This window comes from Schistocerca gregaria, chromosome 1, assembly GCF_023897955.1.
Source record: "Schistocerca gregaria isolate iqSchGreg1 chromosome 1, iqSchGreg1.2, whole genome shotgun sequence".
In the NCBI taxonomy this organism is placed as follows: domain Eukaryota; kingdom Metazoa; phylum Arthropoda; class Insecta; order Orthoptera; family Acrididae; genus Schistocerca; species Schistocerca gregaria.
The window spans coordinates 824,003,514-824,030,504 of NC_064920.1; the positions used below are offsets into that span (position 1 = coordinate 824,003,514).

The following is a 26,991-nucleotide window of genomic DNA, read 5'->3' on the forward strand; positions in this document are numbered from 1 at the left end:
GCAGCGATGAAATGCAATTAAACGCAAATGTACTCTTAATTACCGACGTCTGTTTCTCCTTAATTTTCGGCACAGTAAAGGGCAGCTTTTCGTAAGTACTGTAAGTAGGCTGTTTAGGTTTTTATATTCGTAACGCCATGTAGCGTTCTGTATGAAAATCACTGGCTGTGCTGTGTGCAGTCTGTGGCTGGGTGGCATTGTTGTAACATTCGCTATTGTAGTGTTGGGCTGTTGGCAGTTAACAGCGCGTAGCGTTGGCAGTTGGAGGTGAACCGCCAACAGTGGTGGATGTGGGGAAGTGAGATGAGGATTTTTGAGAGCGGATGATATGGACGTGTGTCCATCAGAAACAGTACATTCGTAAGAATGGATGTCATGAACTGCTATATATATATATATATATATATATATATATATATATATATATATATAATGTCTTTTGAACACTATCAAGATAAATACACTGTTTGTTCTCTATCAAAATCTTTCATTTGCTAACTATGCCTATCAGTAGTTTGAATCTTTTATTTAGCTGGCAGTAGTGGCGCTCGCTGTATTGCAGTAGTTCGAGGAACGAAGATTTTTGTGAGGTACGTGATTTGTGAAAGGTATAGGTTAATGTTAGTCAGGGCCATTCTTTTGTAGGGATTATTGGAAGTCAGATTGCGTTGCGCTAAAAAATATTGTGTGTCAGTTTAGTGTTGATCAGAGTAGGTAAAGAGCGAAATGTCTGGGTACGTTCAGTTCTGCTCAGCTGTTTGAAAATCAAATAATGTAAGATGTTTATCAGCACAGTAATTCATTAATTTTTCTAAGGGGGGGTTTCAGTGCTGTCGGCCGCGTCGAAACAGAGCATCTACCCGGGGACTATTGTCAAGAGAAACAAATGGTGTGCCAACGCGTTCTGTGATAACGCGAGAGTCGTCAACCAACAGCTCAGTACGTATGGACGTGTCAACAAGGGGCGGTGTGGCGTGGTGCGCTGCGCCGGCGCGCAAGTGCTCCCCTCCACCGCCGCCACCCCGCGGCCACGTCGGCTGTGCAAGGCGCCAGTCTCCAGTTGCCCAGCGTGCAGCCGCCGCAGTGGACGCGCAGACAGCGACTCAGATACAGCGCTATGGGTCTCCGCGGAAGCTCCGCCTGCGTCAAGTACCTGCTCTTCATCTTCAACCTCATCTTCGTAGTGAGTGCTCGCATTTATCTATCGCTCGCGCCGTCGCCCGGACATGAACAGGAAGAAACAGCTATGTCTCGTGCCGAGGTTCATCGGGGTAAGGTGTCATTCGGATTTCACTGCGCGGCATCGTCACGGCCACCTGCACCCCCAAGTTCGTCGGATCGGCGTACTGTTTCTCTTGTGTGGTGTCACTATAAGCGCGCTCGGCGCCTGGGCCATCGACTTTCCCGTGTCGCCGCAAATCTGCCCCGCCCCTTTCCGTGTCGCCGCTTTCTTCAGAAATTGTTGCTTCCGTTGCAGTGTGTAAATCTAGATGGTAAACGCTCTCAAGTGTTTGCTAATGGGTGATTTGCCACTCTTAATCAGGAAGTTTATAAGCCACACACCACGCGGAAGTCTTGTCTACCGCTTTTCCCTGTTGCAAGCACGTGAGCAGCTTGTATCGGGCAGCGGTGACACGTTGGCCCGCCTGAAGTGAAAGTGTAGCTGTGTGTCCGTGGCAGCAGACTGCAGCCTCAGTATTACTAATGTTAGACTGTATTCTAATAGTAATTCGTTTTCTTGCATAGTAGTGACGAATGAGGCTTCAGAAAAGTTAAAGTTGGTTCAGATGGCGTGTTCGAATTATGTTAGCTATAGCAACCTGATACAAACATACGGTTGCTTACGCTCGTGCGTTCTTTTGACTTTGTAGCGACCAGCAGTTTCTTAGTCTTCCGTTAAGAGCGTAGCGCAGTCAAAATCTTTCAGTGTGTATAGCGCATGATCCGGCTGCAGGTTCTACAAGTGAAGTGACTTCAAATTTCATTATAGTTTGCATCGAGAAACTTGGTATCGCTTCGTAATCGGGCATTAACTGTTCGGGACAGTTTCCTAACTTTTTAGTCCATATTGTGACCGGGTAGATATTAATACAACAAAATCTTGTCGTGAATGTCCATTACTTTCTCGTGGACTGAATGTTACTGCTGTAGTATGCTTCACGAGCCAAAATTGTCAATTTTAGCCATTTTATTCAATCGTCTTTCAGGGGACACCCAGAAGGGGAATATTTCTTCCGATATTGTGTTCAGTAACCATACTGCCATCTTCAGAGTGAGTCGGTGATAGAATTAAAACCACTTGCCATAATCTCTACTTATGAACATGTGGCATTTGCCTTAGTTTGTCACACGTGAAAAATACCCTGGAATGTTAAGTGATGTCTTTAAAAAAAATTGCGATGGTACCAAGCAAACTGTCACCTGTGTCTGGACATTGCCGCTGAATAAAACCTAAATTTCGGTCACGGTTGCAGTACACATCGTCTTTTTGTATTAGGCGAGTGACTTCGACACCTTATAACACTGACGAAAGTTTTATTAACCGCTCTGAGCGTAAAAACCTACGCATTTACGTGAATGAATTTCCTAAAGGAGCTATTTGCCAGAAAGTGTTATCTGCCCATTTTATATCAACTAATTCTTCCGCCACTATCAAAGGGTATTATACGTAAACGTAATTTAGAGTTATCCGTCTTTTTGATTTGCACCTCCTTGTATTGGCCGTGTTCGCAGTTAAAATTTTTTCGATTTGGTCCGCCAGTTATGCAAAACACCGTTTTTCTCAGTACCATCTTTCGGCACCACTGTGCCATCAGGAGTGGGTTTTCGTTTTTTCTTTACATTTGGTGAGCATGTATTTCCTGGACAACTTTTGACAGGCAGCTTGTCATGTTTTCGTGTGTCAAGCACTTCCCTTCTCCGATTCATGCTGAGATGTGGTGCATACGTAGCTGTAACAAGTATTTGCCACAAATAACGTATTAAAACGCTTTTCACAACACCAGAATAGTGTTTGTGAAAATGTCCAGAAAATTCATGCTCACCAAATGTAAAGAAAAATAAAAACGAAAACCCGCTGATGGCAGAGTGGTGCCGAAACATGTTTGGGTACTGAGAAAAACGGTGTTTTGCATAACTGGCGGACCTATAATCCAAAAAAATTAGATTGCTTGAAGCTAATAGTTTGAGGCGTCGTTCTTACACGATACCGTAGAGCACGTACAAAATTTGACAATGTTGAAAGTTTTATTGTGCTGACAAGCTTGCATGGCTAGAACCAGCGCTCTACCAACACCCTGCTGGCTGTGCGTAATGTGGCGTAATGAGCAGTCTGATGCTAGGCAGGCCATTTCCACGGAGAGATAGCGCCTGCTCGTCCCCTCACTGCTTTCCATTTCATGGAGGCCTCACTGGGTGCTGTTCGTACCGCCGGCCGAAGCAGCTGATGGGCAAAATCCCTGCAAGCGTCTCGACACCAGTGTATACATAGCGAAGGTAAGGACGGGTGGGCTACGGCGTGGTAGTGGACGAACCACGAAGTCTTTATGATTGGCTAATCTATAGAGTAGGTCAAGGTCTGCCTTGGGTCGGAAGGTGCCTGGTTGAGATAAAGCTAACGAATGTGAAATAAAGGATGAGGTAAGTGATCTGTAGCGTGGCTGTGTCAAGATAGCGTCACATTTAACGCACATTTCAATATAAAAATTAAAAACGGCTAAATTCACAAGCTGCATCAAATTGAGTTTTTTTGGTGCATATAGCGGACTTAAAGTACGAAAAATGCAAGAAGGCCAGTACATAGATCGTACCGACGAGTATATTATAGTTTGCTGTATTTTAAAATTGTGGCGACTAAAGTAATTTTTCTGTTGCGTTTGCATGAACAGAGTTCAAAGTATGCGAAACAGCTGTAGTGTTGGGAAGAGCATTCTTCAATGAAAAGCTTTCGTTCTGCGCTATGGCTTACATGTTATGATGTAGACACCGACTACATTAACCTAAAGCACACAGGGCAGGCAGGGAGGGGCTGGAGCAAGAATTAAATCTGGTTCAGGTTAGGGCCGCTTTCACCAGCATTCCGCGTCTAACATCGCTGGGTTGCGATTACGAAACCAGCCTGCAGGTGGCGCGTGCTATCAGCTGCCAGCAGGTGCTAACACTTATATTTCCTACCTGCAAGAACAGCTTACTAATCTTGCCACAAACCAAAAGGTGGTCTGGGACTCGACCAGCTTCGGAAAGCTGGTAAAGTTACAGGACTGCACAGGGAATAAAACACTGAATATAGTGCAAAATAGTTTATAGAGGTCTTGTACAGCTTTAATGAATGTTAAGAATTGCATTAGTAATAAAAAATGCAAATGGTTCGTAATTCAATTACTAATGTAACATACATTTAGTTTGTGTGAACTTACTGATCATTCTATTCACTAGCTGGTACATCTATACAGTGTCTTAAATGCTTCATTGAATATTTGATCTATTTCGTTCAGTGGCTGAGTATAGCGCACAAATGCCTAGGCAGGTAAATGGACGTAATGCTACGTATTAGCTAATTTCAATTAGGTACTCTGAAAAATGTTCAATTTTTAATAAAAAATGAATAAATACTTCTATAACCACAGAATTATTCACTAGAAACAGCATAAATCAGTTAAGCGGAAGAGGCCAGATTTTACTGCAAACGTTTCACAGCTTTGTCATTTAAGGTATCGCGTAGCAATAACTGATACGGGTCATTGATTTTGAGCCTCAGGTCGCTAAAGTGTAGCGTGGAGCGATGTTTTCTTAAGGCAGTATGTCTAAGTATGAACGTACAGAAGTAAAGATAAAATAGCTATGCATGATTGGTAGATACTTTCTAGGATAATGCCTAGTTCGAAAACTGACAGTGAAACATTTTTCATCTGTCGCACTAGACGAAACGATGTTGTTAAATATTTTGTTTCTGCAGCGTATATTTTAGGGAAATAGTTTGCCCATCAGAAGCACTGCATTAAAAAGACGAGTAGAACAGCACAGGAAAAGATCCCTGAAAGGAAATAGCGTTCAAGGAATCTGTTCGTATTTACTTAGTTTTGGCTCCTTGATAGGATGTACTCGCTAATATCTTGTATGGCGCAGTATCACACGAAATTCAGGAAGAACTAAATGCGGTAGGTAGCATGCAGGTACTACAAACTTTCTTTGCGCCGGGAAATGCACCGACAGTTTCTCAAAATTGTTCATGCACTCTATGGCCAGGCAGGCAAATATAACACGCTGTTCTATTGAGTAGAAAGAGCGCCGGTGAACAGTCGAACACTGAAATCGCTGTGGCAACGAAGCTTGATTGAAGCTAGCCGGTCCTTGACGCCATATTGGAGCCGAACACCTGCTGGCCGGTTTCAGGGGTATCACTCTTGACGTATTGTCACATGTGCACTTATCGGACTCTTAGCACGAAATGCATTGTTTCTGTAGCTTCAGTGTATATCTCGAAGATACCCATGCTTAAAGACAGCAAAAAAAGGTTGGTCAGTTAAGTCTGGATATTTTTGTCCGCCCATGAAACAAATGGAGAATTAGTTTGCAACAAGAGTAATATTACATTTTGTTAAAGTTTAGATTTTTCAGTTTAGAAGTTGATTGTAGCATTTTCCTGTGTTACTTTTGGAACATTACTTAACTCGCCTTTCCAAAATCGTTGTCCTGAACGTAACAGGGAACTCCTCAGAGAAAGGAATGTGACTTGTAACCTATACAGTAAAGTGGGACCTAAAAGGTGGCAACAACGAGTTTTACTCAGGAGGTAAAAGATGTACTTAAGAGCAAATCATTATTAGAAGCCGAACCGTGTATTTGAACGAAAAGTTCCCAGGGGCCTTGGGTATGCATCTGAAGTTCCAAAATGCACTGTTGTCACTATAATAAAACCGAATAGTATTTGGATAGATCAAAATGGTTTACGTGTGCTAAATTGTAGTTTCGTTGTTGTATGGTAGTGTTCCATAATATATTTGTGCTGCCAGTGCGTGTTAAGAACGCGTGTCGTTAGTAATACCTGCCTATTTGTCAGTGCTAATGGTGTTTCGCTTTCTCGACTCTCACGTGGCTATGCTGAGAGGCACAGAATACGCTGGCGGTACCAACGTCGTGTGTAGCGCTACAGGGAATATGCAAGTTTTCATAACTTACGTGGGGGCTCTTGGAGGGGCATCATACCTCTTTAAATATTCAGTAATTGATAAATACATCCTGTAAATGCAATGTAGCTGATTAACTGTTGGAAACTGCTAAAAGTAATGTTTTAAAAATGTAGTATCAGCTTAGTGGTTATTATAAAACGTAAACTTCGTATTACTAAGTTATCTAAGGATAAGTACGGACACGATTAAATCACGTAATGTTGAAAATGCTCGTGCGTTTCAAAGTTCCACATTGGCCAATAGTAATGAAATATACACGCAGAGAGCAGCGCTCAGTCGCTTATGAAACATTGGACTAGTTTCTTTAGACTGATTCAGGTGAGACATGCAGAAGCTTACATATTTATAGCAGGACGCTGGGCACTCTTTGTTCATCGTGGTAAGAAAGGAAACTATTTCTCACATCGTATGCTACGTGGCAAGTTATTGAAAATTCCTTCACTTGCTGTAGTGATGTGGGCGACTTGGTGTTAATAGGAGCTATTATTTTGATTACACAAACCATTCTGCCGCAGTAAGCAAAAAATTGACCGCTTTCCACGTAACTCGAGGCGATACGTTAGTGTTTCCCATCTTGTCGCAGTGAAGAAACCTCCAGTGCCCAACATCGCCGTATAGATATGCAAGTTTCCGCCTCATCTGAAGAGTCGGATGTCTGTGAAACTATTTCATAAATAGCTAGCCAGAGCTATGTTTCATGTCATTTACAGTATCCACATTGGAGAAGCTTAATTTATTTTATCCAGTGTTCCACGCAACTTGCCGATATTTGCTTATTTGCTATTAACGTATAGTGTTTGTGGCAGGGTGATCAACATCTGGAAATGATTTGTGTATGTAGGTGAAGCCGTTTTGCAGACAGGCGTATGCCAAACATTGTATTTCTTACACGAAGAAAAACAAACCTACAGATATTGATTTGTCTGATTTCATAAATATCTTGTGGCATGGCAGAGAAGGTTTTAAATGTTAGGAACTTTACAATGCGATTCACAGCTGTAACGGTATATTTTGTTAGACGATCTATTTCGGTCTAGGAGCCGGTCATCACTGGCGTCACTACAAAAAAGTGTAACATTAAAGTAAGCAGCTGTTACGTGAAATAATTAGGTAACGTCTTACATAGCTGTAACGAAGTCCTTACAAAAACGTTTCAGCTAAGCATTTTCGTAATTGGGAGTAAGTTAAAGATGTACATTGCTCCATCACTGAAATTGTTAAAATACGTAACATTGTCCATTTAACCTCCTAGACATGTGGTATATTCATCCACTGAAGAAAGGTCATTCAATGAAGCATTGAAGGAAATGTAAAGAGATACAAACAACTGAATAGATGTCACTTAGGTTTACATTAAACATGAACAAAAAATACAAATGTTACAAACATAAGACCATGATTTTAAGGGAAAATTAGTCGCAATAAATTTAAATTGCACAGCTACATCGTATTTCCTTGGAATGAGTGACAGTGGGTGTAAACATAAAAACTGGCGTACTTTTAGTTTTACTCTTAAATCATATGGTATATTTTGGGGTAAATCCACAAAATTTTGCGAGTGTTGTTGCTAACGTTATACCACCGCTGCTGATCGGTCCGAGACGAACGCAACCGTGGAATGCCTATACTGTCCAAAAACTAAGTACACGTCCCTCTCTCATGATCTCTTCTATACGCGTAAGCTGTCAATCTTTCTCCACTCATTGCATTCCCTTGAGCTGCACTGTCTCCTTCCCATAGAAACAGACAGCGAAGTGGAGCTGTGGTTACCCTAGACTCGCATTCGGGACGACGACAGTTCAAACCCGCGTGCGCCATCCTGATTTAGGTTTTATGTGATTTCCCTAAATCTCTAAAGATAAAACGCTGGGATGGTTCCTTCGAAAGGACACGGTCGCTTTCCTTCTCCATCCTTCGCTAATGCGAGCTTGTGCTCCATCTCTAATGACCCCGTTATTGACGGGACGTTAAACACTAATCTCCTCCTAAACAGAAGCACAAAGAGAAGTGACAGTAGTATTGATTAGAATATGAAAATTCTTGGACATCTGTCGGGTAGGAATTTGGTCTATAGTACTTCGCAGAATTAGTGATCACTGGCGAAAGATGAAACAGGCGGTCAGGGAGCTGGGGAAAAATGTGTTAAAATGGGAGATTCCTGGAATACGGGACAATTGGTCAATTTAGCTAGAGATAGCGTCTGGCTTACGACTGCGTTCAATCAAATCGCTGGGAAGTTTTCGTGCGCATCGTTCACCACCGTTTCATCATTAATATTTCATTTAAAACGTTTTAGTACCTTGGATATTCTAAACACAAACCACTCGCAAGGTTTGTATATTTAGGCTTTCCTGCCCTTTTGCTTCAGAATTCTTCCGTTATTTTCCGGTTGCGATTACGCAATGGCCGTGGCTGACATGTTTTACGAATTACTGATACGTAGCACAATGTCGATTGGACCCACGCAAACGTATTGAGGTGCCTTCAGATGGTTTTCGAGTGAGCTTGGGCGGTACCGTTTGGCAGCGCCGGCGGGTATCGGGCCCGCGCCTGCCAAACCAGTTTGCTCGCATAGCAGACAAGGCGAGGCTGCCGCCGCTTAAGGTGTAACGTAACGCAACGCGCCGCGCCACGCGTCTTGGGCTACGATACTCCCAGTAAGGAACTACAAGCGCCCAACAAGTGTTCAACCAGCACACCATCCGGAAATGTGATTGCACTGGACGTTTACTGATCACAGAAATACTTCCTCAAATGTTGCTCACTCAAGGTGCAGCACCAATTGACTCCACAGCTCAACCCAACACTGAAGGTTGTAAGGGGAAGTTAGCATTGCAGTGTCTGAATGTCAGTATTAAGGAGCTAGCAAAGGTAGTTCACTAATGACCAAAGGAGATATTAGAGAATGTATGAAGGCGTATAATCAGTCTCCTCACTCATTTTCGCGAATGAAATAAGAAAATCTAAAATAATGTACCCTCTGCGAAGTTCTGTGCCGTGGCTTGTGGAGTGTATGTTGCAACCGGACAAGAACAGCGACGCAATTCAGGTATGCAGTACTCGAGTAAACTCAAAGAATTCAATGAAAATTGTATTAAAATAGTTACGCTTCCTTTAAAATATTTCTGGCAGTGAATTCCATTATATTCTGTACAACCGTAATATGGAAATGCAGTTCTCTCGTCGAATGTTATCAGTTAATTATTAGTCCATTGAGTTTTCACTTTCTTGCCTTTCTAAATGCTTTGACTCCTCGTGTAACATGTAGTTTTCCGCCCCAAATATTGTTTACTTAATGTAAAAGACATTCAAACCTCCATCAGGTAACATTAGTACTAAAGTCAAAATAAAAACGAAAAAGTTAAAATGTTTCATTAGAAAATAGACAATATATATTAAACTAATAAAATTGGACAAGGAACATTTAGCAGAATATAAGGAACAAAGCTTACACAAACATTGAATCATAAATTGACTAATACCAAATAGGAATAAATTTCGCTGGGAAAAGGGATTCAATGCCAGCTTTCATTGTACCAGAACTTTTCTTCAGTTTATTGGCTTTCAGGCCGTGCTCATCCACCCACCTCAACAGTGTAATGTCAGCTGTGACACAATAAGACCCCGAGCGGAGAAAAATCTCCCGCCTGGCCTGAAATCGAAAGAAGACTCCTTCGCTTAGCAAACCGCCGCGTTGACCGCGCAGTTACCGAGGCGCACGTGCAAAAATTCTTTTATGCATTTCTCCTGGTATTGTTGATATGAGCATATGCTTTTTGATATGTAGTTTACACAAAGAGCTCGTGTGACTCTCCTGCACTTCGCGTACTTTGATCAGGTTGTCCATATCTTATGCTCCCATTTGCGGCTCCAGCACAATTGCAGAAAAACTACCATTATCGTTTGTCTATCGATGAATCTATACATGACAATGTGCTAGTGTCTGAATCATACATTACAATGCCCTTGAGGCATGCATGCCTGAAAGAAGTTTTGACGTGGCATTTAAATTTCAAGAAAACTTTACCTTGAACAACTCGAAAGTTGTGGTTTTTAGCGAAAATCTTTCCCAGTTAAAATTAAACTATCAAATGTCTTTCAAACATATTATTCATTTTTTATCTAGGACTAAGTTGTCATAGTTGCCATGTTGCAGGGGTCGAAAAAACTTAGTGATTTAAGGGGATGTACGTAAAATTGGTAAAGTTGATTTTTGCCAGCGGGTAGTTCTGCAGCATGTTATGAGTGTGTCAACTTTTCAGAGTTCAGTTCGTGCTACGAATAATGGAAAAGCTCTGCTTCAACCAATGCGCAGATAAAGCCCCCCCCCCCCCCTCTCTACACATCGTTTGCGAGATACGATCAGATTTATTAAAGAAATGCGCACTCGACAGAACACACAACCCAAACGAAAACTTCGGTAACCTCATTTAGAAGAGACGCCCAGACAGTACGCTTATGTACTGTTGTTGAAATTTCATGTCATGCTTGTCTGGTATTCATTGATGGTAACACTGGAAGAATTACCACCCTTACGAAACTAAATTTGATGCAAGTTGCTCACTGAAAACTTGAAGACTGATGTCCGTATTGCTAGTTCCAAAATATCAGTGAGCACTGCCAAAAGAGCACGAGAAGAATCACACTGAAAGAGCTACGTGAGGATCAAAAAGAGCAAATAAATCTGGACGGCCAAGACGAGAGTTAGTTTTTCTAGCATAAAACATAATGAAATCTTTCTACATTTTCCACAACTCCCATTTCTTAGTATGTAACGAACATTTTCTGCTGAACCATTGCAGGTTAAACTGTGAAATTTGCTAGAGACTTTCTACAGACTGTAACAAAATTTCGTGTGATACAAAATTTTTCAAAGTGCTATATATTTAAATTTTTGTGAAATAAAAATTGCTGTCATATACATAAATTTATTGCGAGAGTTCAAAGACTGACATTAAACTGGTACAGATTTGTTCACCTAATTACTAAGAATAGCCACCACATTTTGAAAATAAGTAAACTCTGAGAATGTTCATGTGATCGCGGGATCAGAAAGTATCTAGCTGCGTCCTCATCATATACCCAGAACAAAATTGAAAAATCCTGATTATAGCCAATAACAATATATGGGGTTTGGTTTCTCAAACAGAGAAAATTAAATTAGCTTTTATGTACCAGTGTATTTCCTCATGTTTCACTTTAATGGTATAAAATGTTTTCTGCTAAATGAAGTGGATTAAAACCAAACATTAACTCGGTGTTCCCACTCAGCATTCCCTGTCATGCTCGCTAATGTGGGCTGACTAAATAACCTCACCCAGTTCATGTTTATATAGTGGAGCTACTTTATTTGCACTTGTTAACTAGCTTGTATTTACAAAACGTAAGCAGCTGGAAGTGTCAACTATGTAACACTGAAGAGCCTGTCCCAAGTGTTGGTCAATGTCTGTTCCATCGTCTGACGTGTCCAGGATACTTCCTGCAGCATGGAGAGTATCAAATGCATCACTCCACCCTCAGTTCTCCCAATACATGCAGAGGCTCAGAGGCAAATTGGCTCTGTTTGCAACAGATCTAGGTCCCCTACGTATCGTGGGAATACCCATTCAATGTAATGGGTTAGAGCAGAGTACTGTTCTAGAGTTGAAATGATCAGTCCCATTCCGTCATTGATACCCACATTGTAAGACACATTGTGGATACGTGGTACATGGCGCCACTCATTGCAGCCCACTCTAAACGTGCCAGGAATTTCTTAATGAAAAAGTTGTGCACTCACCTTATTAATTAGTCACAAATTGGCATGGGTACACAGCTTTACTATGCGATCCCAACGATAGACAGCAGCGACGTGGTACTTACGAATTCCATCCGATCCCCACCAACGCTACGAAGCAGTGACAATCATACTTCCATGTTCATTTCGCAGCCATTCTTTAGAGGAACTTAACTCTAGTAAAAGCTCACTGAACTGTAAGTATTGATTTAATGAACTGGAAACTCCTATATAAACATTGTTACCTTCCTTTGTTTGCTCAGGTAAGAGAACAGCTCGGAAAATGGTGGTGGGGTGTAGCCTCCGTAAACTGAAAAGCGAGCAGCAGCAGTACTGGGGCAAGTTTTTTCCGGAGGAACATTAAAGCTGTCGTACAGGACGACTGGAAACAATTTCCCCTGCGGCAGTGTAGATCAGTGTGCAGACACATTCAGATGTTCAGTTTCATGCAGTAGTTGCATTAGATCAAATGTTCCATGCAGTGCTAACGCACTTCGTCGAAAATGCACCCCAAGGCAACTCTGTGCTGAATCACCAGTGATTTATTTCGCGCTGCGGAGGCTCGGTATAACTCTGAAACGTCCTTCACTTGCTTCTTGTGATGTGATGGGGTAGACGATGGGGAATCTGCTGCTTACTTTCCGGTTTGCAGAACGGAGGAGGAAACTGGATGATCACAATCCGGCTACACTCACCTGCCCTTCTACTATTCACCCCAAAACACAAATTAGACGTGGTAATCTTTTAATATTTGTTCTTAACCTGATTCATTTAACAATAAACATTAATTTTCTACCGTGAACACTTTTAATAAACGGCGATTTGTCGACCCCTTCAACGTGGAACTATTAGTCCTAGAGAAAAAACTGGACCTATTTTGTAGGAAATTTAATATAATTTGATATAGTAAAATATTTTCTATAGGAATCGGTTTCATTCGTAGCGAAAATGTTCGCGACGCTTCCTCCTACCATTCGGCGACTAGAAAATGTTTTCCCCTAATTTTGCTTTGTTGACTGGACTAAACCGGACAGGTTCAGTGATAGTTGGCCTCTACCCACGTCATTCACGTGTCTCCGAACGCACTGCAGAAGTGACGATGACACTATGCAGAGCTGTTCCAACGACGACGGCAGCACCATCACAGCAGGTCGGCAGTCTGCGGACTGTCGTATTACTCTAGTTCGTATTGTACGTTGTGGTGGCTGTAATTTACAGGCTTTTTCACTGTTTCAATTGTTAAAACAGAAAGAGGCAACTGGGGCAACAAACAGAACAAATAGTAATTGTTCTGTAACGAGTCGCCGGAAACAGTTGTCCTTTAAATCAAATTTATTGCTTATTTAGCCTGACCAGATAAGGACCTTAAGGTCCTCTTAAACATTACTAGGAAAGACACGTATAAAACATATTAACGTATAACAAATAATACATATCACAATAAGTTATATGCATTAATAACTAGCTTAGTGGCCACTGTTTCGCACGCGTAGACTGCATGATCTGCAGATTTTTCTTTAATCGAATTTTCACAGATTGCAACGTCTAAATTTTTCACGCCAATTGAGGTCATAGAAGCATGAGCTGATCCGAATGTACTCCTGACAAAAAATCAGTTCTGGTAACTGGAGTTAATCATGCCCGTTGTGTTTTTGTTGTGAAATTTCCATAGAATCTTTAATCACCTAACACATTTCTTTTATGTGTGAGGGAGAAGTGAAATATCAGTTTTCATAGATATAGCTTTTTAATATACCGAAATTTTCTTCAAAATTTTCAACCCCCACTTCACCCCATTAGGGTTAAATTTCAAAATCGCCGAAACATTTCTTTCTGACCAAGAAACAAAATACTGGTTTTCATAGGTCTAGCCTCAAAATTGCATAAATAGCGACATATTTTCAAAAACTTAAATTCCCTATTTCACTCACTTGGGGATGGAAGTTCAAAAAATCCATTCTTAAACGTCGTCTATAGTATACAATAAACACCCTTCGCAAATTTAAAGTTTGTCCTTGGTTGTTTGGGTTGGGTGATGAGTCAGTCAGTAGGGACATTTTCTTTTATATACAGACGCTGAGAGTAACAGTAACATTAAGACAAAACAATGGGGACATTAAGAATATTCATTACAGATTACAGTGGCTTGAATCTTGCGAAGCCTTGTTAAACATTAGAAGTGGTGGGTTAATGAGAGTAGATTGATATGAAAGTGACTGGCTGCTACTAAAGAAGAGAATTTGAATCTGTAGATAAGAGGGGAAAAGTGGAGGAGGATGGGTTGAGTGAGCTACAAGAAGAGATAGCTGTTGTGGTAGGTGAGCCATTAGCTGTCTTTTGAAGTTTGAAACGATTTTACGTTCTCTAATCTTTTGAGGAAGATTGTCCCCAAGTCGGTTTCCTGACGCAAAGAATGATTTAGAAAACACGCCAGTGTTGTGTTGTAGTAGTAGTAGTAGTAGTAGTAGTAGTAGTAGTAGTACAGAGATTTTACTTTGAGAAAAAGTTTCTGCTGTGTTCAGATAGCAAAGGTTGAAGATGATTAGGAGTGTAATGATTAAGGAGACACGTCAGAGGGTATGATAATTTGTACGCTTATCGGCACACACGCACCTATAATCGTTCATTCGAAGTTATTCAGAAGGTATCCTTGAAAAGCTAGTCACTTAGATTGCGCAGATGGTTCATCAACCATGTTCCACAGTAACTGATTTTGCAGCCTGCAATGAAATACTACATGCCATTCCCTATGGCTGAAGTCTAACGGGTACACTTTACATCGTAGTTCATGAAATTCTGCTGTGAGAGACATCCCAAAAGGAAAAAAATTCTAAAGGTCGAGGTGATTTTGAGTTTCCCAGGTGCTTTAAATGCTTTAAAGGATCGCTTAGACGAAGAAATGAAACGTTAACGTCTTTGATGTCAGAATCAAAGCTAGAACTCGTTAAGCAAACAGCGTGGGGTAGATTGCAGATTTCCGGATTTTCTGGCTCTTCAGAGCATCAAACGGTAGCAGTTTTGATTCCTACAGCACCTTGTTTGTATTTCATCCAAATACACAATATATCCAGCTAGTGTCAATCGTGTTTACAAATATTTCTAATGTAATGAGTCGTGCGAAACTAGTGTTACGTATAATGTAGGAACACTCCGTTCTCTGCCGATAATTTCTAGTCTTATTTATCAAGTATTTCTTCCAACTATTAAGTAGCATTTTTGATGTGTTACGAAGTGATCAGGTGAGTCAGAAACGAGCAAAATTTGTTTGGAGGAGCTTGGAGAAAATGTAATAGATTTGCAAAAGATATGAACGTAAAGGCTCACCGCCAATTCTTGAATGCTGTACGCCTTCCAGATATTAATCATAGAATGGTGGATTGAAAAATCAGACGTTGACTATTTGATTTAGACAACGCGAGGTGCAACCGAATCGGTTTACCATGCACAATGGGATTGTCAGTTCTGCATCTACGGTAGAACTAATATGATAAAATTTTACAGTGAGCTTTTCACGAAGTCAAAAACACATTCATGATACTTTTCTGATACAAATTACGTCAGAAGGCCTTTGAAAACTGCCTTCCGCTCCTAAATCACACAATAGCTTACGGTCGTAGCATAAGGCCATGCAGTGCTGTGTAGATTACCAGTTGACTCGTTAAGCAGCCGGACAAGGCAGTTGAGATTTTCATTCGGCCCTCTGTTAAGTGACGATTCCGTCACTTGTTCAATACATCTCTCTCTACCCCCACCCCCGTCATTTCCTCGTCTCGTCTCAAAGTATTTTCAGGAATACTAGAAACGGATACGATGAGCAACCATTTGTCGTATCTGAGCAACCTCAAATTTTCAGTAAGATTCCTGTGAAGCAAACCATGAAAGAAAATCCTTGGGTAGTGTAAGGTGTGACGAAGCCGAACCGTGGCTTAATTAACTAAATGTACCATAGTAACTCAGAGGGTAAGTCAGATCAGATGTCAAAGGAAGTTAAGGACGCGCTGCATCCAGTAGATCCATCCCTAGTAAATTACCAACCTTGTGATTGAGGACAGCTTTACCCTTTCTGTTACTGGTTTAAGTTTGCGCCAACATTGGTTAAATCCCCTGGATCCTCCAACAGAAAGATCACTGAATTTTTTCAGTGCTAGAGACAAATTTAAGTAGCGGGCTGACACGAACTTGTCAGTTATACGAAACGTAATTTTAATATACAACAATAGTTAAACGGTAATTGCCTAAGAACACAGGTAATGAATCTCTTACGGTATTAGCTGTTCACAAAGACTTTTTTGCCAGACAAAAATGACCTTATAAGACGAGGGAGTTTAGGAAGTGCTGTGACGCAATTTAACTTCAGTTTTACCGTAAGAAAGAATCGTGCTGCTGGTGCTTGTTACACCAGTTCTTTTACATCGGAAGGTGTGACGTATGTGCTGCCCGATTCAGATTCACTAATCTTAATCGAGCCTGCTCAATATCGGCATAAACAGATTATTCGCCACACTGCATTTTTCTGACAACTAGGAAACACTGCGATGCGTCACTTCTTGAACTTGTCTCCGAGGAGACGTCAAAAATGATTTCCATTAAGTGGATAATGCGTGTTGTCTTAAGTCCATACGAGGTCACTGTTTTTGCATCGGCTAGCATTCTAAATGAACATGATTAAAATTCCCGTAATTTTTTTCTGTCCTGAGACAGGTTTTCCTTCTAGCATTAGAAACTCGTGTTGGGAAGTCTCATCAGGTTGTTATGGCTGCATTCCAAATAGCTCAGTCCCTAAGTTCAATGCTGGTACCGACAAAATTTATTTTCTCCCTTCGACGAATATGACTTCCATGACGCGAGAAACCATTTCACGTATTTGTAAGAGACGGAAAGGTGTCAGTGTTCAGTCTACAGAATACTATCAGTAGAAACTAGAGTTCTGTGGAGCAGTCTAGATAGAAAGCTGTCGTATACTGAATGGAAAAAATGCCGCAGAGTTAGTCTAATTGATAATCGTTAAAAATTCTTGGATGTTCATACTTATTGCGACTGGCTGAAAGCTGAGTTTCATATCAGGATGTGCATCTCACTTAGTCAAGTTTTTTCGGCAGCAAAGTTAGTTTTTGTATACCTGCAATGTTTCAAGCTCCCGAAAATTCTGAGATGGTTTGGCTCTCTTCAATCTCTAGTCTCAGCAGTCATTAACTTTTGGGCACACTGACCTCAGATGATCGTTGAACAGGACAGAGCATGAAGGGCATGCGGGACACGTCTGTGCCCAATCTATTTTATTAACCTCGTAGCTAGTAAACGTAGCTTGTTAGGACCGCTCGTGCAGTGCAATGGAGCCAAGATTGCTATATATCATAGCACTGATTTGCACACACAACTTAGGTGATGTCACGGTTATCTCACCACGCTCTTCCCAGTGAATGTTCTAAAATACTTAGTAAGGACCGATTTAAACTAGGGGTAGGAGCACTAAATACGTAAGCAGTTTCTCGTCTTAAGCCTAATAAGCAGACGCAAAGATTTTAATCCAGCGAAGTAGACACTGAACGTGGACGTTTTTCACGATTTCTGACGGTCTCCGCACATTACAGAATAAAGTGAATTTCAAGGCTCGGCAGAAATACTTTGCTTTGAGGTCACATAATGTTCTTTCGAATGCACTTTGCCCAACTGTTGGTTTAGGCAGTAGGTTCTAAGCCTGAAGAGCAAATTCTGTCTGCAGCATATCTATCTGCGGCTCCCATGACCTCTTCAGTGGACTCGGTTTTCCTGCCGCATGTGTGAAAAAGTTGGAAGTAAGCGTATCTAGTATGATACAGCAGGATGTTAGAAAAATTCGTGCATTGAATGTTTCTCACTGCCAAAGCATTTTCGTGGTGATGTATCTTCTTTCCATGCATTTTTAATGCAATTAATTCTGAATACTTCAGTAATATCTGTAAGTTGTTTAAAGTGTTGCTATGTAAGGAAGTAACCATAAAACTACAAAGCCAACGAGCTGTTATACCAATCTTAGTTTTGCTAGCATTTTTGTCACACAGTTTAAATTCCGATTTGCTAATGATAAAAATGCGAAGTTACATCGTAGTGCCGGCAGCGGTGGTCTCGCGGTTCTAGGCGCGCAGTCCGGAACCGTGCGACTGCTACGGTCGCAGGTTCGAATCCTGCCTCGGGCATGGATGTGTGTGATGTCCTTAGGTTAGTTAGGTTTAAGTAGTTCTAAGTTCTATGGGACTGATGACCACAGCAGTTGAGTCCCATAGTGCTCAGAGCCATTTACATCGTAGTTCGGAGTCAAAATTAAACCGTTGGTTCTCTTAGAAATGGCCGGGTATGGCAGTTCAGGGGCACACTGTCCTAGGCATTCCACGATCAGGCATAGCGAAGCACTTAGGTACTCAAACCAATCTTCAGACTGCAAGCTTTACTTATTGCATTCCAGGGAACTTTACTGGTAGATGAAATCAATTTTTGTGTGGATCGCCGATGAATATAAAGATCCAAAAATTGGTGTGAACGTTAGTTTCCATTTTAAAGTGTTTCAAACTTTGGTGGAAAACGTGTTCCAGCATCTACTATCGGTCAGTGTGAAACAGGTGGGGTGCAAATCCAGCAGCCCACTGAAGTGAATGGCAAAGAGTGCTTAATATTTTACCACATAAGGTTTATTCCACTTGCAATCGCATAAGGAGCATGGGAAGAAAAACTGCTTAAATGACTGCTGTAATGAATCTGATGTTGGCTTCATGGTCTTCGCAGAAGGCGATACGGAGAGGGCTGAAGTAAGGTCTAATTTCTTTACATAGTGAGGGTTCCTGAAATATAGTGAAGATCTTGTTGGACAACTTGTACCTGTTTTCGAACGTTGGCCATTACAGGTTTTGCACAATTTTACGGTTCTGTTCCGTAAGGTCAATCTGTGACATTTACTCCTTCACTTCTTTGAATACGTTCAATACACCCTATTAGTCATATTTGGTATGCCCACACAATTCAGCCATTGATACACATGTATTTTGTAAGCAGTCTCCTTTGTAGAATGACTGCATCTTCAAATATGCCAACGAACTAAAGTTTGAAACTTCCTGACGGATTAACTGTCTGCCGCACTGGGACTGGAACCTAGGACCTTTGCATTCTGCAATATCCTTTCTTCCAAGCGTGGTAGTGTTGAAAGTTCCACGAGAGAATGTCTGTGAATTCGGAAGTTGGGATATTAAATACTGGCGGAAGTAAAGGTGTGGAGCAAGTGTCGTTAGCTGCGCTCAAGTACCTCAGTTGAAGCATTTGCCCACGAAAGGCAAAGGTCCCAGGTTAGAGACCCAATCAGGCACACAGTTTTAATGTACCAATAAGATTATCAATGCACAATCCGCTGCAGAGTGAAAATTCACCCTGGAAACAAAAGTATACCACCTGTTTTACCTAAGACTGGGTTTGTGTTTATTGCACTTCATACCTCTACAAATTGTTAAAACCAGATATTAACAGCCATTGATTGTCTAAGCGATGGTTCTTCTTAGGCCACTAGATAAGCTGGGATATTTGAGCATATTTTCTCAGCTAGTACTTCATTATAGACAAATGATTAAACAACAATGTTGGTTATATTAATACATATTGCCAGGCCAATATTTGTCTCACGGCCTTTCTGCCTGTTACTGTATAACAGGTCGTACATTGTGCGATGTTATGCTATATCAACAAATTCAGGTTTATTACAAGAAAACTTTCTGTTAAAAATTTTAGAAAAGGATAAAATTAAAAAAAAGCAAAGTACAATTGTTTATACACGATTTTGTTTAAACTTGTTACCAGCTTAGATAATAAGATACATAATAGGTTGTGGATGTGTTTTACATTGAAGTGTATTTAATGGAAGAAAGAAGACAGAAATTTGCCTTAGACATGTGACAGTTCTCCCCTTCATACCTTCTGCGCGTGTGGTTACATGTTACACTCGTGGAAATCGAAATAAGAACACCGTGAATTCATTGTCCCAGGAAGGGGAAACTTTATTGACACATTCCTGGGGTCAGATACATCACATGATCACACTGACAGAACCACAGGCACATAGACACAGGCAACAGGGCATGCACAATGTCGGCACTAGTACAGTGTATATCCACCTTTCGCAGCAATGCAGGCTGCTATTCTCCCATGGAGAAGATCGTAGAGATGCTGGATGTAGTCCTGTGGAACGGCTTGCCATGCCATTTCCACCTGGCGCCTCAGTTGGACCAGCGTTCGTGCTGGACGTGCAGACCGCGTGAGACGACGCTTCATCCAGTCCCAAACATGGTCAATGGGGGACAGATACGGAGATCTTGCTGGCCAGGGTAGTTGACTTAGACCTTCTAGAGCACGTTGGGTGGCACGGGATACATGCGGACGTGCATTGTCCTGTTGGAACAGCAAGTTCCCTTGCCGGTCTAGGAATGGTAGAACGATGGGTTCTATGACGGTTTGGATGTACCGTGCACTATTCAGTGTCCCCTCGACGATCACCAGAGGTGTACAGCCAGTGTAGGAGATCGCTCCCCACGCCATGATGCCGGGTGTTGGCCCTGTGTGCCTCGGTCGTATGCAGTCCTGATTGTGGCGCTCACCTGCACGGCGCCAAACACGCATACGACCATCATTGGCACCAAGGCAGAAGCGACTCTCATCGCTGAAGACGACACGTCTCCATTCGTCACTCCATTCACGCCTGTCGCGACACCACTGGAGGCGGACTGCACGATGTTGGGGCGTGAGCGGAAGACGGCCTAACGGTGTGCGGGACCGTAGCACAGCTTCATGGAGACGGTTGCGAATGGTCCTCGCCGATACCCCAGGAGCAACAGTGTCCCTAATTTGCTGGGAAGTGGCGGTGCGGTCCCCTACGGCACTGCGTAGGATCCTACGGTCTTGGCGTGCATCCGTGCGTCGCTGCGGTCCGGTCCCAGGTCGACGGGCACGTGCACCTTCCGCCGACCACTGGCGGCAACATCGATGTACTGTGGAGACCTCACGCCCCACGTGTTGAGCAATTCCGCGGTACGTCCACCCGGCCTCCCGCATGCCCACTATACGCCCTCTCTGTCAGTCAACTGCACATACGGTTCACGTCCACGCTGTCGCGGCATCACCGCGGTTCCTGGTGTCCGCTGTGCCGTGCGTGTGATCATTGCTTGTACAGCCCTCTCGCATTGTCCGGAGCAAGTATTGTGGGTCTGACACACCGGTGTCAATGTGTTTTTCCATTTCCAGGAGTGTATATTGACAATGACAATTTAATGTATTGATTAGCTACGTTACGAGCTTCCGAACTTAAGGTAACAGTGGAGATAGGGAGGTTATTTAAAATGTCTGCTGTATCAGGTGCTAGGGCACGGTAAAACTTAAAGCCAGTCACACCTGATCCAGCGAAAGAGAGAAGTCACATCTTCAGGTGGTATTACAAGCTACGAAATCGTACAAAAACAGCTACATAGTTAAATTTTCAGAGTTACTCGATTTAGAGTTGTAGAAGCTTCGCTTACTTTTGCTATGTTTGTATGTTTTCGTTTCCCGTGCGCGACAGCATCTGATTCCGTGTCTGTGTCGTTTACTGTGTCTTGATCTGTCTCATGTGGAGCCAGTTAATCTAGCATAGATCTCCCCTTTTTGAGTGCTGCATATGGTGCTTGAGATACGTCGTCTGCCATGTTGCTTATAGAGGTCTAGTGTCCTCGTCGGGCGTGTTTACTAAACTCGGTATTGTGTGTGTCGTAGGACCAATAATGTAAAACAAGACTCAATTTTCCTGGGGCACACCTGAAGCAACTTAATCTGTCGATGACTTGTAATATGCTGTGTCCTCCGTACCAAGATATCCTAAGGCCAGTCATAAGCTTTATTTGATATCCCATACGATTATACGCCCCCTCCCTTCTGCACCTCCCCCTGTGGGTCCGGGGGTAAGAATAGACCTGAGGTATTCCTGCCTGTCGTAAGAAGCGACTAAAAGGAGTCTCTCACGTTTCGATCTTTGTGATTGTCCCCTGTAGGGTTTGACCTTAATTTTTCGAAGTTTTCCCGAAGAGCGAGCGATTTGGGAAGGATGCCTTACATGGTGCATCGCGTCCATCATGCACGGAGACCTATCGCATCCTTCAACTTGGATCTGCACTTCCGCTCATTCTCCAACTGATGGGCGAGGTCACCCTACTGGGTGCGTATTTTTCCATCAACTGGGCGGTATCTTTTTCTACGCTGACGATGATGGACTTTTGCTTGTTTGCACCTGATATCCAGCACGGTAGCCAGTCCATTGCAGTGGGGTCACCGTGTACCCTGTTGGTTGTAGACCCTTGGCCGCACAGGGATCACTCCGCTGAGGACTGCGCTGTAAACTCCCCATGTATGCCAAGGGGTAGATGCCCATTCCCCTGGGGCATCGGGATTCCCGGCAATGGCCATTCTGCCAGGTGGCCTTTGCTGTGGTTGAGTGGCGCCTGTGGAGGTGGCCCCTGGTTGGAGTGGGTGGCATCAGGGTGGATGACACAATGAAGCGCAGGAAATCATTTCATGTTGGTGGCCAGACACAGAAGTCTCAAAGCGATCAAGGTCTTCAATACTAAGAGATACGACGCCAAATCGTCCCCCACCCCTCCCCCCGGCCTGACCATGGGAGGAACGCCAGGCTAAGGATGGCAGCGAAGCTTATTCAACCCAGTACCTCATATGTACGAGAGTTGATGGAAAATCTTTCTTGTTAATCAATCCTCAATTTTTTGTAGCATTTAGAGGAAAAGTTTGGGGAGGTGGATGGGCCAGGGTCAGTCTTGATCAAACCAGCATCCTCTGCCCAGTTGTGGGCACTACTCACATGTGACAAGCTGGGGATGTTTGTTTCCATCATGACCCATAATAGCTTAAATATGGCCTAGGGTATCATATTTCACGGGGACCTTCTTTTGCAGTCTATGAGCTGTGCGCCAATTTAGAGTGGCGAGGTGTCCATTTCGTCAGGTGCAACCACCGGAGTCAGAGGGATAATCACGTTGCCACTGGTGACTTCATATTGGTCTTAAAGGATGATGGATTACTCGAGAAGGTCAAGGTGATGGTCTACCACTGTGACGTAAAGCCATATATCCCTCCCACAACGCAGTGCATAAAGTGCTGGAAGTTTCGCCATATGTCTTCCCTTTGTACTTCCAGCGTCACATGCCAAGATTGCGGATGCCCATCACATACCAACATTCCATGCGCCCCGCCTCCATCATGTCAACTGCGGACAGCACCATTCACCTTGCTCGCCTGACTGGGATTATCCAGAAAGAAAAATAATGGAATAAGACCTTGGACTGACTGACCTACACTGAAGCTAAAATGAGGCTACATCCTGTGCATATGTCAACCGACGCCGCCGCTATAACTGGTTCTACTATCATCCATTCTGCCGTGTACACTCTCTGAGCTGTCAGACGCCACCTGCCCCCTTGATGGTGGAGGGCATTTTCCTCGCTGTTCTTCTTGCATGGAGAAGCGCAAGTCTTCTTTGGCTCATCTCACCAGGAAGGGATCACCTGGGTCACTCCCTTTCCGGGTTCCTACCAGTGGCAATGCTAACACACCCCCATGGCTGAAGCAACCACAGGTAGCTGGTCGTAGGGCTTCATGGTCCTCCTCAGTCCGCGACAGAATCAGTGAAGCCCTCTGATCTGGACAAACCTAACGAGTAGCGAGAGAAACTTAAAAAGAACACCCCAAGAACCAAGGCACTGCAGTGGCACCCATACCACCACTACCTACCGCCTTTGATTCTGAGGATGAGGTGGAGATTTTGGCGTCTGCTGAGGACCTCACACAATAAATGTCGATTGCACAGGTACTCATCTTGTGGCAGCAGGTGACCCTGAGGCATGGACTGCCTCATTGTTTCATGCCTTCCCAGTCTTCCAATCACGTAATCCTCCAGTGGAACGTAATCCTCCAGTGGAATTGGCGGTTTTTTCCACCACCTCGCTGGGCTACAGAAACTGTTAAGCTTCACACCTTTCTGCATTGTCCTCGAGAAAACCTGGTTCCCAGCAATGCAGACCCTGCTCTCCACAGCTATAAGTGATATTACAGGAACTGTAGAGACTATGATAGTGTCAGGTGGAGTTTGCGCCTATGTCCTGAAATCAGTATGTGCCCCTTAGAGAGGGGTTTGAAGCTGTGGGCCGGATCGGATCCAGTCAGATGATTAAACATCTCTCGTCTGACTAAAAACGACATTTCCTCTTCAACCAGATCTGGTGCGATGGCGTCTTTCTATCGCAATGGCGGGAGAGCGTATTTCCTGTGCTCAAACCTGGTCAAAACCCCCTTGATGTAGATAGCTACCGACCCATCAGCCTCACCAACTTTCTTTGTAAGCTGCTGGAACGTAAGGCGTCTTGGCGGTTAAGTTGTCCTGGAGTCACGTAGCCAACTGGTTCCATTTCAGGGCGGCTTCCGCCGGGGTCGCTTTACCACTGATAATTTTGTCAGTCTAGCATCTAAAAAGCCTTTTCCAGAGGCCAACATCTGGTTGCCGTCTGTTTTGACATACCGGTACATAAAGAATACGACACGACCTGGAGACGTCATATCCTTGCCGCATTGTATGAGTGGTGTCTCTGGGATCCGCTCCCGATTTTTATTCAAAACGTCCCGTCACTCAGTACTTTCCGTGCCCAATCAGTGTCTCCAATAATTCCCACCATATTCAGAAGAATGGCGTTCTGCAGGGCTCCGTATTGCCTATTTTTAGTGGCTATTAACGGTCTAGCAGCAGCTCTGAGACCGTTGGTCTCACATTACCTGTATGTGGATGACTTCTGCATTTCGTACTTCCAGTACTGGTGTTGCTGTGTGGCCTACAGGGAGCCATTCGCAAGGCGCAGTTACGGGCTCTAGCCCACGGCTTAGTTTTCAGCCGTGAAGTCGTGTCAGGCATTTTTGTCGGCGTCGCACCGTTCGCACAGAACCAGAACTTTACCTTAAAAACGATCCACTCGCTGTAGTGGAGACATATCGATTCTTAGGACTGGTTTTCGACGCCCGATTGACTTGGCTACCTCACCTTCGTCAGCTTAAGTGGGAGTGCTGACAGCACCTCATTGCTATCTGCTGCCTGAGCAATGCCAACTGGGGTGCAGATAGCTCTACACTGCTGCAGCTCTAGAGTCCTTGTTCAATCCCGCCTTGACTATGGGTGTCTGGTTTACTGTTTGGTGGCGCCCTCAGCATTGTGTTTATTCGACCCAATGCACCACTGTGGCGTTGGCATAGTGACGGGAGCTTTTAGAACGAGTTTAGTGACCAGTGTCCTGGTGGAGGCCTGAATGCCTCCCTTGAAGGTTAGGCGTGCACAAGTGCTCGCCAGTTACGTTGCACACGTTCGTAGTCCTCCCGCGCGTCCGAATTACTGTCTCCTTTGGCCAACCATGGCGGTTTCAACTCCCACATCGGCTGCCCAGGTTAGGGCTTACTATTGTGGTTCGCGCCCGGTTCCTTTGGTCTGAACTGCAGTCCTTCCCGTTACCTCCTCTCCGCGAGGTCCACTCACGTACACCTCCATGGTGAACACGTAGGCCGCAGGTTCTTCTGGACCTTTCGCATGGCCCTAAGGACTCGTCAACTCTGCAGCTCTCCGCTATCACTTCCTCTCGATTCTCGACATGTATTGGGGCCATGAAGTGGTTTACACAGACGGCGCGATGTCTGATGGTAACGTAGGCTTTGCGTATGTTCATGGAGGACAAATTGAGCAGCACTCCTTGCCAGTTGGCTGCGGTGTTTTCACTGCAGAGCTGGCGGCCACCTCGTTCTTGAGTACATCCGCTCATGCCCTGGCGAGTCATTTCTACTGTGTACTGACGCATTGAGCAGCCTAAAAGCTATCGACCAGTCCTACCCTCGCCACCCTCTGGTAGCGTCCATTCAGGAGTCCATTCAGGAGTCCATCCATCACCTGGAACAGTCCCGCCGTTCCGTGGTGTCTGTGTGGACCCCAGGACACGTCGGAATCCCCGCCAACGAACTAGCCGACAGGCTGGCCAAACAGGCGACTCGGAAACTGCTTCTGGAATAGGTATCTCCGAAGCTGACCTGCGTTCTGTCTTACACCGCAGGGTTTTCCAGCTTTGGGAGACGGATTGGCATAACAGCACGCAAACTGCGTGTCACTAAGACTATGAATGTGTGGAAGTCTTCCATGCAAGCCTCTCGCAGGGAATCAGTTGTCCTCTGGCGGCTCCTCATTGGCCATACATGGCTAACGCATGGTTACCTCGTCTGTCGCGAGGACCCACCTCATTGTCGCTGTGACAAAAGTGACGGTCGTCCACCTCTTGCTGGACTGCCCACTTTTAGCCACTCTGCAATGGGCTTTTAACTTCCCAGCACCCTACCTTCAGTGTTGGGCGACAATGCCTCAGCAGCAGCTTTAGTTTCACGTTTTATACGTGGAGGTGGATTTTATCATTTGATCTGAGTTTTAGCACGTGTCCTTTTCCCTCTGCGTCCTCCATCCTACTGCTTTAAGGGTGGAGGTTTTAATGTGTTGCAGACTGGCTGCCTTCTTATTCTCATGGTCAGCCAGCCATGGTAATCTATCTTGTTTTGATATCTTCTACATGTTTCTTGCGTCTCTGGTTTTCTTGTCCTATTTTGTTCATTTTAGTGTTCGTTGCCCTTCTGTCATTCTTGTGATTTTTATTTTTTCTAGCTGTTCTGAATGTCCCGATTATTTTACTCCCACGGTTGTGGAATTATTATAATCGGAAAAAGGGACTGATAACCTAGCAGTTTGGTCTCTCCTCTTTTAAACCAACCAGTTTTTGTTACTCTTTTCTGTTTAACCTTCCCTTTTTGGTATTTTGTTCCTCATCTGTGCTTTGGCCCCCTTCTACATTTTCTTTCTGTAGTGTGATCCAAAATATAGAAAAGTCAAAACAACCTTTGGAGAAATTACAATGAAGGGTGGTAACACTGAGTGCTCTGGAAATGACTATTAAATGCAGAAGA

General features: G+C 43.6%; 1 protein-coding gene across 1 annotated transcript in view; it reads left to right on the forward strand.

The window, feature by feature from the left end:
- The first annotated feature begins 944 nt into the window (after positions 1 to 944).
- Positions 945 to 26,991, forward strand: part of LOC126271532 (CD63 antigen-like) — a 47,242-nt gene continuing 21,195 nt past the window's right edge. Inside the window, exon 1 of the mRNA XM_049974161.1 lies at positions 945 to 1,183. Coding sequence (XP_049830118.1) covers positions 1,118 to 1,183 — 66 coding nt within the window. The 5' untranslated portion in view covers positions 945 to 1,117. The remainder of the gene's footprint in view (positions 1,184 to 26,991) is intronic.